This window comes from Leishmania mexicana, chromosome 34 (genome assembly GCF_000234665.1).
Source record: "Leishmania mexicana MHOM/GT/2001/U1103 complete genome, chromosome 34".
Lineage (NCBI taxonomy): Eukaryota > Euglenozoa > Kinetoplastea > Trypanosomatida > Trypanosomatidae > Leishmania > Leishmania mexicana.
In genome coordinates, this window is record NC_018338.1 from 1,328,205 (window position 1) to 1,342,055 (window position 13,851).

Here is a 13,851-nt window from a genome sequence, read left to right on the forward strand (position 1 = left end):
GAGGAAACACGAGCGAGGGAGCGAGAGCACCTCCTACGCTTCGGTTCAAATGCGGGGAGCGGGGGAGGAAGAACAACAAAACGTGCACTGCCCTTCCACCGCCGCCGCCTGCGACACTTGAGTGTGTCGCAAGACACGACACATCATGATGGACGGGGAACTAACGAGTAGGAAACTGCGAAGAAGAAACGTGAGCGTCCGCGTACCCATGTACAAACCGCACGCGGGAGTGACGACGGTCACAGAAGCAGCGTAAGAAATGCTCGACAGGCGGGGAGGAGGATGGGATAAGGGCTTTCCGGCTGCTACCTCCGGCCGTCGTCGTGGTGTGCCAATATGGGTGCGCTTCGCAGGAAGAGGAGACGCACGAGCACGAACACACGAGAAGGGACGAAAGGAAACCGAATCGAAGTGGTCTGAAGTGGTCGAAGCTACAAAGGTATGATGCGTAGAGGTGAGTCATTGTTGTCGTCCCTCTCCACACCCAGCCGTTGTAGCATCGCTGCTTGCCACAGGCAACTGTCTTTCCGTCCGTCTTTTCCTCACAGAGCTCGCTTTTTTCCCCGTTTTCTGCGTGTGGTTGTTCTTGTGCACGCTAGTACGGGTAGCCACGCAGGTCCATTGTGAGCACCTTGGAGCTCTCCCGATCCTTGTCCTTCATAACGCCCAGCAGCATGTCTGCCATGTGGTAAAGCTGTTCCTTCAGCGAAACCACGACGAACTGGCACGACTGGCAGTTTTTGCGAAGGTAGATCGAAAGTTTCTCTACATTGCCGGCGTCTAGCGCCGCGTCCACCTCATCCAGCACGAAGAAGGGCGTCGGGGAGACTTCGTGGATGGCAAAGAGAAGCGCCAGGGCCGCCATGGTGCGCTCACCGCCAGAGAGCAGCTCCATCGGCATGAAGCGCTTGAGAGGCGGCGTGGCGTGGTAGGTGGTGCCGCCGAGGTACGGCTCCTCCACATTCTCCAGGCTAAGGTACGCCGAACCGTGCACTGCATGGGCGCGGGTGCCCATGGTGAGCTCGCGGTACACTCTGTCCACTGTGACCGCGACCTTCTCGTACATCTCCATGAAGCGCGCCGTGCGCTGCTCTTTGACGCGGGTGAACTCCTTGTTGGCCACACGGGCCATATCGCGGGCCTCGTCCAGCAGCGTCGACGACGCGCCAAGACGATCCTCCGATGCCATGACGCGCGAGGCGGCCTTCATATTTGGCGCCAGAGACTCCATCTCCGCGGCGAGCGCCTCCAGCTGCGCCTGGGTACGGTGACTGTATGCAGAAAACTGAGCCCGGTCCGCTGCCGCCACCCGCTGTGCCTCCGTGAGCGAGGAGAAGTCGATGCACATGGTCGTCTCTGAATCGAGGGCCGGCGAGGAGGCAGAAGAAGATGCGGCGTTCGGTCCTCTGCGAATGCCGCTTTGGCTCGCTCCGCCTTCGACGAGCAGTGTGAACGGCTCGGAGATAAGAATTGGCGCGCGGCTCCCTGTGGCGCTGGACCTTTGCCGCGACGACGGCGTAGGCAGCCCGGAGGAGGCACGGGTGGCCGCGTCCGTATCCTCGCCGCGCGCGCGTTTCGCTCCACTGCTGGCCGCCGGCTTCATTGGAATACTGATTTCGTCCATCTGGCAGCGGCGCACCAGGTTCAGCCGACGCAACCGCAGAGAGTCGCAGGTAAGCTGAATGCCTGTGACGAGCTTCCGCGCCTGAGCGACACGAGCCAGATCAGTCTCGGAGTTTCGAGTCGCGTTTCGAATCTGCTGCTCCAGCGCGTCGAGCTCGGTGCGGCTCTGCGCAGCCGTCTTCCTCATCTCCTGGTGCTGCCGCTCCGCCTTCTCCACGAGTGCTTTGTAATCGGTGAGGTCCTTCTTGCACTGCTCCTTTTCTTTGTGCAGCCGCGCACACGTCTCCTCGAAGTCGGCGATCTTCGCGTCGCCGACCTGCTTCACCTCCATCTCCAGCGAGCTCTCCAGCTTGTGAATCACGAGTAGCAGCTGCTGCCGGGTCTCGGCGCGCTGCTTTGCCTCTTGCGCTTGCTCTCCTTCCAGGTGTAGTAGGTTGGGGATGCCCACCTTCTTCTGGAAGTCAGCAAAAACCTGTCCCTCGACGCGCGAGATCGACTTGGAGAGCTCCAGCAGCTCTTTGTGGATCACCTGCAGCTCCGCCGCGTATCCCTTGTGCCGGGTTGCGAAATCGGCTCCGCGGCTTTCCAGCTTCGCCAGCTCTTCCGTCAGCCGCTGCGTCTTGGAGTCGTTGGCGCTTTGCTCTGTGTGCACTACAGCGACACGCTTCTCAGCAAATTCGCGCCGCGCCTCCATGTCCCGAATCGAGATCTGGATGCGGGCCAGCTCTGCCTCCCCACCTGCGGCGGCCTCGCTCAATAGGCGGTCGCGGGCAACGCGAAGGTCCTCGTACTTCTTCTCGTCCCACTTGCGTGCGCGGCTCTGGACGGAGGCCAAACCACCTTGCACAGACCCGTTCTTCAGGAGGACTGTGCCCTCCAGCGTCACCACCTTGAAGCGCTCCCCGCTGCGGCCGTAGGCGACCGACTTGGCCTCGGCAACCGTGTCGCACAGCAGCGTCTGGCCCAGTGTATACCGCACCGCCGGCTCCAGCTCAGGCTCAAAGCGAACCACATCGACAATGGGCTTGCATGTGCCACCAAATGTGCGCAAACGGTCATCAACAGCCTTGCCTTGCACTGTGTCCAATGGTAGAAACGTCATGGGCGGCATGCGTTGCTCCTTCAGATACTTGACGCAGCGAATCGCCACCGCGGTCGTCTCCACAACGATGCCCTCGAGGTTTTTACCCATGGCTACCGTGACCGCGTTGCGGTACCGCTCGTTGGGCACCGTGCACAGATCCACCATGCGTCCGCGGATTGGGAAGAGGGAGCGCAAGGCCTGGAGAGCGTCCGCCATGCGCGAGTTCTGCTTGCTCGTGTCTTTCATGTAGCGCAGCTCGTGCAACTGCTCCTGCAGCCGAGCCAACTCCGCCTCCCGTGCTTTGTTCTTCTTCTGCATAGTTTCAAGGTCCTTACTGGCTTCCGTGAGCTGGGTCTTGAGCGTGCTCACCGTTTCCTCCAACTCGCTGCGGCGCCGCTGCAGTTCCGCCCCGTACTTCCCGGCTGTCTCAATGGCTTGGCTGACGTCCTTCATCTGCTGCTGGTGTGCCTCCGCGGCTCTGTCGCATTGTTTTAGGGTCTCCTGTGTGGAGTCGCGTTGCCGCAGCACCGTCTCCCGGCGCTGGCGTAGCATCACTGTTGCGCACTCCGCCTCCTTCCGCAGTTGCCGGTACTCGCCCAGCTGCTGCTGGTTGAGAACGGCGTTCAGCGTGACTCGCTTCGCGTCGTCAGCGGCGCAGCGCTTTTCGAACGTGTCAAGGAGTGCTTTTTGCTTCTTCAGCTGTCCTTCCAGGCGCTCTGCCTCGGCAGAGCGGATAGTTGTCGCCTTCTGCGCTGCTTCCAGCTCCTGCCGCTGCAGCTCTGCCCTGCGGGTCAGGTGCGCCAGCGCCGCTTTAATGCGCTCCACGGTGTTGTGCTTAACCCGCAGATCATCGGCAGACTTACGCGCCTTTTTCAGCTCCTCTAAATAGGCCCTGTGCCGGGTCGCGTACGTCCGCTTCATCTCCCGGATCGCCTGCTCTGTTGCAATGCTCTTTTCCAGCTCCGCAAGCGCGTCGCGGCGCTGCTGCAGCTCTTCCTTGTGCTTCTCAAGTTCCGTTTCGACGGCGAAGAGCTCGGCGAGGGCTAGCTCGTGCCTGACGCTCGTCAGCTGCTGATGCAGCTCCTCGTAGCGCTCCGCCTCCTTCTTGGCCAGTCGCATTTGATGCACCGCCACGGCAGCCCCGCGCTTCTCTAGAGACGCACTCGTCAGCGCCTCGTTGGCCCTCTCCAGCGCGGCCTTCTTGGCAGCGTACTCCCCATGAAGCTCATCACTGCCGCTGACCTGCTCGAGTAGCTCCGTCAGCTGCTTCGCCTTCTTCTGCGCGACTGCCTCCACCTGATGCTGAAACACGAGAAACGTGTCAACACGAGCGCCAATGCGGTGCTCGGTAAGCGCGGCCACGTACTCTTTCTCTGCCACTGGCTTGCCGTTGAGCAGGCATGAGACCGTACCCTGCACATCCACCTGGCGAGTAAAAGAGGTCTCGACGGTGCTGCTGTGATGAACGTGCTCCCCGTCGTCGGCGATGACTGCGCCACGACGAGCGGCGGACGCAACGGCATCGCTTTTGCCCGACTCACCGCCAGCCGGTGCTGCAGCGGCGGCAACTGCCCTCTGCGAGGCTGGATGGCGCATCACCAGAGTCACGCCGCACCCTTTGCCAGCCGTCTTCGCCTTACGATGAATGAAGTCGACCGCGGACTTGCCGCGCATCGATGAGGCACTCGCCTGTGTGACGGTGTTGCTCAACACGAAGCTCAGCGCGTCCATCAAGTTCGACTTCCCGGCGCCATTGGGCCCAACAATGCACGTGAAATCCTTGAAGGGCCCGATGACGGCTTTGCCGTAGTAGCTCTTGAAGTTGTCGAGCTCGACGCGGTGAATCTTTGACAACATTTGCGCGTGCGTGCGTGTGAGAGGAGGGAGGAGTGGATACGTACCTCAGTAGAGTGGTGGTGGTGGGAGGGTATCTCTATGTGAGCTGAGAGCGCAAGATCACCCGCTCTCTCTCTATCTCGTCAATTCTATGTGATTCTGGTCTATTAGGACACGCATGCACAGATGCTCGCTCACACCTTCTCGCTGTCACCCGCCCCCGAAAACAAAAAAAAACGAGTGAGTCGAAATTCGTGCGGCCTCTCGTGAGGAATCGCCTGAGCGTGTGCGTGTGCAGTGCTCCAGCGAGCGAGTCAAGGGAACCGAGGCTCGCTTTCTTATTCTGTGGGAAGAGGGTCACAATCTCCGCGTCGCGTTCTTCTTCCTTTTTCTTCTTTACCCGATTCGGGTGCCCGATAGGTGCCGTATACGTTATGGGTGTGGATGTGCTAACGGCCTGGTGTCGGGGGAAAACGAGAGAGAGATGGTCGAATCATTTGTAGAGAAAGAAGTGCACATCACGAGAAACGAGATGAGCAGGCCAGTTGGGAAGTCCCGTTCATGCACTCACAGAGAGGAGAGTCGTCAGTGAGCCGTCGCCGCATGCACAAAGGCGCGGTAGAGCAAGCCAGAAGGCGGGACCGTGTATTCAAACATACGCGTACGCCCTCCTGGTGACCACTTTCTATCAAAGAAAGTGGTTGTTCCTTTTCCTTCCTCAGTGAGTGACTCAGCACGCACTTGGAAGAAAAAAAATCTAAAAGAATGCGAGGGTACCCCAAGACCGATTCGAATACGCGCAAAGTGCGCGTAGGAAAAAAACAAGGTGCCTTCCCACACCACGCATAGAAGAAAAAAGAAGAGGGCCACGTCATCCTTGACATCAAGGCGGACAGAGAAACGCGAAAACGTGCAACGCGTGAAGCACACACATATTTTTCTTTCCGCGCGCACGTTTTGTTTTTTTCGTCCACCGCGTACACAAGATCCATTGTCTGTTGCAAGCCCGAAATTCTTGTTTTTTTTTCGTTTGAGGGGGAGGGGGGCCTTTGATGTCCATGTGAAAACGAGAGAGAAGGAAAAAAAAAATAGCGCGGTGTAAGGAGATCCCCACCTCCACCAACTCATTCCTCTCCGCCTGTGTGTAGCTCGGTGTGGGTGTCAGACGTGATTGTTGGCCGTCTTCTCCTCCTCCTCTAGGCACCGCTCGCCGTTCCCGTCGCCATCACCCCACGTCACCTCATTCGCGGCGCATTGGGGCGGGGGGAGGGAACGAAAGCCTACGAAGCAATAATAACCACCCATATATATATGTGTGTGCAGCTAGGAAATTGCGCGTTTTTTGAGGTGAAAAGGAGAGGGAGGTGTGTAGTGGGTTGTAAAGAACGCAGCTGAGGCGGTGGTGGTGATTGTCTCGGAAGCTGAGGGAGGGAGAAAGGGGACCAGTGGACACTTAGGTGGACGCGGGGCATTAGACACGCACACTTCAGTTTTTTTCCACACATTCGTCATGGCTCGATTTTCACCATATTTGTCCACTTTCTGTATTGTCACTTAACCTTCCGCACATTGTTCCCGTACAAAAGTGCCGCTGTCGTACCACAAACGAAAAAGAAGTTGGCGGCTCGTTTCGCACGTGTGACACAAACCCCCTCCGGTCAATTGACTCTTGCCATTTTTTCACCACCATTTCTCTCGCGACCTCTCCACGCGCCTTTCCACGCTTTGCTTTTGAGACAACAAAAACCATTTTGACGACTCCGCTGAACACGCAAAGAGGAGGAAGGGTAACGCAGGTGCCAACTAAAGATTGCTAAAAATATATCAAACGGCGCACAATGGAGGTTTTGTAGCCACCGTACAAGACAACTGATGAGCGCACACAGTGCCATGCGCACACGCATCAATGCCGAAGGGAATAAGACAAGAGCGGCCACTACAGCGTAAAGACGAGGAAGATCGCGCTCTCTTCCCCCCCTCCCATTTCACTTCCGTGGCTAAAGGAAAAAACTAAGAACTTCCTTTCGGCGTGAACACACTTATACACACACACACACACACGTATACACACATTGCTGACTGTCAAGCCGTTCTGCCATTGATGACACGGATCGTGCTTTTCGCCTCTTTTCTTTCCCTCTCGTCTTGCTGTCTCTGACGACGTCAGCCACCTCACCGTCGTACCAGCGTTCGGTACCCAGTCTGTGAGGAGGCCAAGAGCCTGCAGCCTACCCCTCAGGGACGGCTGCGGAGTCTCGGTCTCGGCGGGGAGGTCTGTGCTGGCTCTGTGCCGAGGGCACCTGCAGCCATGATCAAGCTTGTGCCAAACCCACTACGCATCTTGCCGACCATTCAGCAGACGGTGCGCCCATCCCTCCTCCAGCGTCTCTGCTTGTGCTGCGTTGCGGTGATGTTGAGCGTAATCTTGGACCGAGCCTGCGCTGTATGCACAGCGGAGTTGCGATGGGTTGAACGACGCCAGACAGTGTTGGCAGGCCCGCCTCCTCGTCGAATCTACGATACACGTCTGCACAGCGCAAGAGACGCATTCCACCATCACAGGTCCGTAGGGCATGCGGTCTCGCGAGCTTTCAGCGGTCTCGTGTAGAAAGAGAAGCCCGGCTGTGGTGTCTCCGCGCGCATACAGGAGAGCATATGTAGAGGTGTAGGCGCTTCCCCCTGTTCTCCAGGACGAGATTGCAGCAGCGACGGTCTGGCTTTGCTGCAACGACCCTACCCGATGGATGCACTTCACGGCCGGCTGCACACCTGAGAGTGACGCTGGTGCCACGGGCTCGCTCTCCCTCCGCATGGCGCCCGGCACGGGCGCCACAGCGGTGGGGGATGCCATGCTGCGACGTATCTGCGCACAAGTGCTGGCGCTGCTGGCCCGCCGCGCGCGCCTCTCATTTCTGTCCGCCTGTGGCCATTGCGGATGGGAGCGCCACGGCGAAGCTGACAAGCCTGCCGAATCGGCAGTGGCAGAGGAGCCGGCGCCGACTGCGTGGATCGCGCGCCTGGTCGCCGGCCTCAGACGCCAGGCCGGCATCGCCCGAAACGGCGATACACGATGCGGCACGCTGGGACACGAGGCGCTCCGCGGCATGCGTCCCACACCAGATGGACAGGGATGCCGAGCCCACGAGACGGCAGGCGGCCATCCTCGCCCAGGCCCGCGCGGGCACCCGTCCGTGCACTGGGGATCGCTGCCGCGGCGGGCGCGTGGCGGTGGTAAGACGGGGCGCGGGTGCCGTACGGCCCGCTGGTGTTGCGGTGCCCCCCGCCCCCGCCCGTGCTGGGCATGAGGGTGCCCGACCCGGCGTGGTGCCCGGTATGCTGCGCGAGATTCTCGGATCGCCCGCCGCCCCCGCACGCCCCCGTGGCAGCGACGGGGATGGGGAAGACGAGGAGAGCGAGCCCCTTCCCCTCCCCAGACAGCAACGCCGTCCTGACGCAGGCGCCGTGGCCCGAAAATGCGAGCGCTGTGCGCGCGCTGCCAACCGCTGCTGGCATGGTGTGTGCCACATCGAAAGACAGAGCGCAGAGGTGTGAGAGAGCAAGAGAGTGATGGGCGGAAAGGGCGCGAGGGAATCGCGTAGCAGTGCGCCCCGCAGCGCATGTGTGCAGAGCATGCGGCATCTCCTGCATCTGTCCAGGGCTGCACTGATGAGGCACAGGTGCCGGAAGCATCACGAGAGCAGCCCGAGCTGCACCATCGGGTCCTCCACACTCCCCATGCGGAGGGCTCCATATTATGGGATGCCGCGGCTTGAGGCGACGGAGGGCGAAGCACGGCACACAGGCAGGGGGTGTGCAGGGCCGCCGAGGACCCCCTGACCTGAGGCTGGCCAACGTCCTCCTCGAGCTCATCCGGCATGTCGCCTTGACCACCCACCTATTACCCGCATCACAGAGACACCCCCGCATCCGCCATCCAGCAGGGGCCCGGACGCGCCCCGCGTTGGATCGGACCGTGCAGCTCACCCATGTCCGCGGGACGCCTGCCACGCAGCGCGTGCCCGAAGGATGGATGAGGAGGGACAGAAAGTGCCCGCACGCCGCATGGCCCGGTGCGGAGGCAGGCGGCTCTTTCTAGACGCCCAGGATGCAGCCGTACCCCCTCCCCCCTACAGAGGCGGGTGAGCTGTGGTTGTGTGCGCCTATTTTCTGACTTGTTCGCAGTGGAGTAGAACGGTAAAAGCAAAACGAAAAAAAGTATATATGTATAGACAGTGGTGCTGCCGTTGTCGTGAAGGCGGAGAGGGGGGGGGAAAGGGCCACCCAAGAAAGCAGGACCTCCTCCCTTTTCGTAGCGAAACAGGCGCACTGCTGAACAGAAGACAATAAAAAAAAGTGATGATGCTTCCGGCCAAGGAGCCGGATGCGGAAGTAACGACCAGTGAGTGTGGAGATGGATGCACGACACTCGCATGTGATCGCATGAAAAGACGAAAAGGACGAAGATTGCGAGGGTGTGTGTGATAGAAATACATATATGTACATATAAATATTTATGTGCAGTGTTGCTGCAGTCTGCGCTCCAGGTAAGGAGGAGGGACCAAATAGAATGGAACATGAACACATCAAAAAGTTGCATGCAGCTTGCTGTTAGCCAATCATGTCCCCTCAGGTTGTCCATCAGCGCGCCATCAAGACAGCAGCAAAATGTATGATTAGCAGGATGTGGGAAACAACGCAGAGGACAGAACGCGAACACGCACACAGACACATTGTCATAACAGAGATACGGAGAACCAAAATGGAAGAGGCGGAATCAGTCGACTTTGTGGAGCGCGTCACACCGTGTCGCGTGCATGTGAATTGTTGGTGATACAGGCGCGGACACACTCTGTTTCCACAACTTTGGCGACAAGAGACGCGTTAAACATATGACAGTAGCATTAAGCGCAGTGTAGCGTACACGCACACAAAACAACGTAGAAAAGAAAGGAAAGAGACAGGGTCGCTGCTGTGCGAACGTGTGCTACGATGTAGTCGCTGGCGTGCGTGTGTGTGTGGGGGGGGGCGAGCTTGTACTTTAAAGAGGATCGATACAGGAAAATGCAGCATACCGCGGACCGCAACAATTATCTGCCGTCCTGGGGTCCTTTTCAGCTACTCCGACAGGATTCAATAATGAAGGAGCAGGGTGAGGGGGAGCAGGGACACGGAAAAAAAGTAGCAGTGATATGTACACGGGCAGATGCACACGAACAGACGTGGAGTAATGAATGATAACAAAAAAAAAAGAGATGCGAGGACAAATACGTAACATCTCCAGTGGACATAAAACATACAGAAAGTCGCACGCTCACGTGCGCCAACGCACGCAGAGGAGGGAGAAGATGGAGAGAGTGGGGAGGAAGGGGAGGGAAAGGAAAAAGTGTGTGGGAGGGCAGTAAGAGAGAAAAAATAAAAAGAAAACGTCCCCACGTTAAAGTGAGCCATTCTGAAGTTTGAAATGACCAGGAGAAAACCAGCGAAGCCACAAAAGAGGGGGGAAAAAGGAAAGAGCGTGAAGTTATGTCATGTCTTGGACAGGCACGCAGTCACCGAGAGGTGTGTCATGTGTGCCACAGACAAGCGTGCCACCCGTGCAACTTTCTTTTTGAACAGAAAAAAAATAACGAGAGAGAAGAGAGGTGCACTCTTCCTCCTCCTCCTCCTCCCCCCCCCACAGTTCCCTTTATCGTGTTTTTTCTCGTGTTGGGAGTGGAGGGCAGGGGGGGGGGGACACATTGCCGTGATGCGTGCGTTTCGGAGAGCATCAGCATTGCCTAGGCAGCCCATGGCCAACGACGCCGAACGATAGAACGAGAGGCATGTGGGAGAGCGAAAGGGGGAAGGACAATCATGAAGGTGAAAAAAGGGGGAGCACCAAAAAACGCGCAAAGGTACCACAAGAGGAAATACACTGCAACAGGAGGGTATAGAGGCGGGAAAGGCACACGCACAAAGTATCTACAACCAGAAATAAAAGAAAAAAGGGTGCGGCACTTCACACAGAGAGAGAAACGTGCAGACGTTCTATCATGATTCAAGTCGGAGCACATGTGCATGCCCACACGCACGAGGCTCGTAGCGATAACAACAAACATCTGAATGCGCACAACAAACTCGTCGACCGGGGGGAGAGGAAAGAAAAGAGAAACGTAAGCGTCAAGAATTACGCAGGGAGTGCTAGGGAGGGGGGAGAAATAGGCTCATCAGAGGGCTTTGAGAGGCGCTGTTACTTGTCGACTGCGTGTGCCGCTGCTTCAGTCTCGAAAGCGCAACCATCACGGGTGATTTTCGAAATGCCTCCCTCTGGTACTGTTCCTTTTTTCTCCTTTGGCATCACGAAGCTCTCAACACCTCCTGAGCGCTACGGTGATGACGGCCACTCTCCTCACCCGCACGACCCTTTGGCTCGCACAAGTCCCGAAAAGACAGAGCTCGGCTGCGCCGTGGCAAACAAACAAAAAAAGAAAAGACGCGCTGAAGGAGCAACAGAGTGGAGACACTCGCATTGTGTATTCCACGCGAGAAAGAATGGAGAACACAAAAGGAAAGAGGAGAGGAAAAGCCTTCTGGGATAAATTCGCACAGCGCCGATACGTCGGAGCGTTCCGAAAAAGAGACCTCTGGGGAAGACCGTGACAGGAATCCGAGACAGTGATGAAAAGAAAAAAATCGCACCGCCCCCACACACACCCCCTTGAACAACAAGAAGAAAAAAAAAGAAGCCCGGTAAACAAGAAAAGAAAGGCGTTGAAGTTCAGGGAGTCTAGCCTCATCTCCGTAAAAAAAAGGGGAAAAAGTATCCAGGAGGAGGTGGTGGCTCTTCGTTTCAGCGTCTCGAAGATTCTGACGTGGTCATACAGACGTCCAGGTCATCGCGTTCCCGACAAATTCCTATCCGTACAGCTGTCTCTCCCCCGTCGCTTGCCCATGAGTCGCGTGCGCTTGTGCAGGCTGGCGACTGCCCAGTCCTTCTCGCTTTTCGTTGTCCGCGTTTTCGTCACAGTAAGATAGCGCGCTGTCATCACAGGAAAGGGGTGAAGGTAATAACAATAAAATAGTGCTGCGGGGTAGGTTGCCGAATGCTTTTCCAGCTTCGCTTTTTTTCAATCTCCGTGAGGAAGCACGCTTAGGTGAAGCACAACGATGTCATCGCACCTCCCCATGTCCGATTTCCTCGATACTCCCTTTGGCTTTATGCCCCCCCCTGCACTCCTTTTCCGTCAGGTTTCTTATATACATATGTATATTGCTCGCGTCTCGTAGGTCACTCTTTTGCGTTGCCTCTCTCCAGGGAATGATCTGATACCACTGCTGGCTGAGCCGTGTATAAGCCATGATCAGTGTGCTGCACGGTTGAAGCGCACAGTGCGCTGCATAAAAGACGGCACGTTCTCGCACTGCGACAAGCGATGCAGAAGGCCGCCACCAGAGCATAGGCGGAGGAGCACGGTATCCTCTCGATCCACCCAGTCGTATGTGTAAGTGGCGCACTCCAAATTGCCGAGCAGATGGGAAGTGTCTGCATCCTCCGCGGCTGTCATCGCCGACGCAGGAGTCGTCCCTTTTCGCTGACCCAGCTGCATCGCCTTCATCCGCTGCTGCTCTGGCACCCGCTCAGCGCAGCACCGGCGCGCAAAGTCCTTTACGTGAACAGAGTTGTACGGCTGAAAAACGCCACAGATACTGTTGTTGTCCACGAGGATGGTGCGGCGCAGGTCGCGACCGAGGAGGTGCAGGTCCTTCGCGTACCCGACGTTTGTTGGTGTACAGTGGTCGCGGTGCAGCAGCTCAATGACGCGCGCCTCGTCGCCAACACCCTGCGACGCTGGAGCGCTGCCGCTGACACTGCTGCCATCGAGGCGAATGTTGATGCCAGGGAAGTCTTTCTGCAGCTGCCTTAGCACCGCCTGGGCGTAGAGGGCCTTGCTGGCGGTGAAGATGACAACCTCAAAGTGGTGCAGACAGAACCGCAGAAAGTATTCCAGGTGCGGGCGGTATTTCACGAAAAGCTTGTAGCGTGCCGAGGTCACTGACTTTCCTGTGCCTTGCGCGTCGTCGGACAGGCACAACGCGTCAATCTCAGCGTCTGCATCTGGCATCGGCACCACCGACGTGTGCAGCAGCGTCTCATCCATGTCGAGTACCACCGTCGACCTGACCTGGTCCTTTGCCTGCGGGGAGAGGTAGGGTACAAACCTCCAGTTGAGGAACGGTGACAAGTTGATCTGTGCATCCCTCACGACGCCTTTCTCGGATCGAGAATCAAGCAACGGGCAGCACTGCACACCTTCCGGGTCGATGCAGACGGGAAGCTCTTCCTCTGTCGCGTAGAGAGAGAGGGCCCTCGGCGATGGGACAGTGGGGAAGTTGCTGTCGCTGCTCTGCCCGAGATCGCACGGCAGCGCATCCGAGAGACCGCGTGGGGTGTTCGTAGGCTTCACACCTGGGGAGACGCTCACACTGTCTGCGACCCCTTCGACCTTCATCGGTGACGACGACGGCAGCGTCGCCATGGCCGCAGCGACCGCCTCCTTCGCTGGTGCGCGGCCGAAGCGGCCAGGTCTGGCCAAGACGGCCTCAGCTGTGCCCAGCAGCGCCAGCGAAGAACTGCGGCGGGCCCCCAAGGAGGAGCACCGCGGCCTGCAGCCGCGCTTGCCAGAGAGCGCCTCGTAGGCAGTGCTATTCAGCGACGAGTGGTTGATGTTGCTAATGGCTTTGGTGCTGAGAGCCTCCTCGCGGTGATGCAATAGGGTGGCATCATGCTTTGAGCAGCGGCGATGACGCGCAGTAGCGCGCGCGTCATCCAGCAGGGGCGTGGAGGCCTCGTGCAGCGGACGCAGGTGTGCCGAGGTGTATGCGTTCACAGTGATTCCCAGCATCTTAGACCTTGTAAACTGTGGCCGCACTGGCACCGTGTAGACGGCAGCGCTGGTGCACGACTGGCGCTGGCCGGTGACGGCGATGGACGTGCATGTGGGCATGGGAAAGACGAGATATGTGCAGAAAAGACCCGGAGCGCAACAATGAGGCGAACGAGGAGGAGATGTGGTCGCGTTCTCCGTCTTTTCGATGGAGAGCTGGGCGTGCCACGCAAAAATGCAACGAGCGAAAAACAGAAATGCGCTTAGGACTAGGGGCAGGGGGGGAGGGAGGAGGCAAAAAAGAGGGGAGGATTCCGCACAAAACAGCAAAAAGCGAAAGGCCTTTCGGCCCCTCGGCAAGACAGCTAGCGTATTGTTTTTTCTTGTACTCCTTTATCCCCTCACTCGGGTTTCACGGTGTGCGTATCCTCGTTCGCTTTACAA

The 13,851-nt window shown here is 58.0% G+C and overlaps 2 protein-coding genes across 2 annotated transcripts; both read right to left on the reverse strand.

The window, feature by feature from the left end:
- Nucleotides 1-595: 595 nt before the first annotated feature.
- LMXM_34_3510 (putative structural maintenance of chromosome (SMC) family protein) lies at nucleotides 596-4,564 on the reverse strand (the record flags this gene model as incomplete). The annotated part of the gene is made up of 1 exon (XM_003879298.1): nucleotides 596-4,564. The coding sequence occupies one exon, from the start codon at nucleotides 4,562-4,564 to the stop codon at nucleotides 596-598; it is 3,969 nt and encodes a 1,322-aa protein (XP_003879347.1).
- A 7,319-nt stretch (nucleotides 4,565-11,883) lies between these two features.
- Nucleotides 11,884-13,527, reverse strand: LMXM_34_3520 (hypothetical protein, unknown function; the record flags this gene model as incomplete). Its single annotated transcript, XM_003879299.1, has 1 exon — nucleotides 11,884-13,527. The coding sequence occupies one exon, from the start codon at nucleotides 13,525-13,527 to the stop codon at nucleotides 11,884-11,886; it is 1,644 nt and encodes a 547-aa protein (XP_003879348.1).
- Between the last annotated feature and the right edge of the window lie 324 nt (nucleotides 13,528-13,851).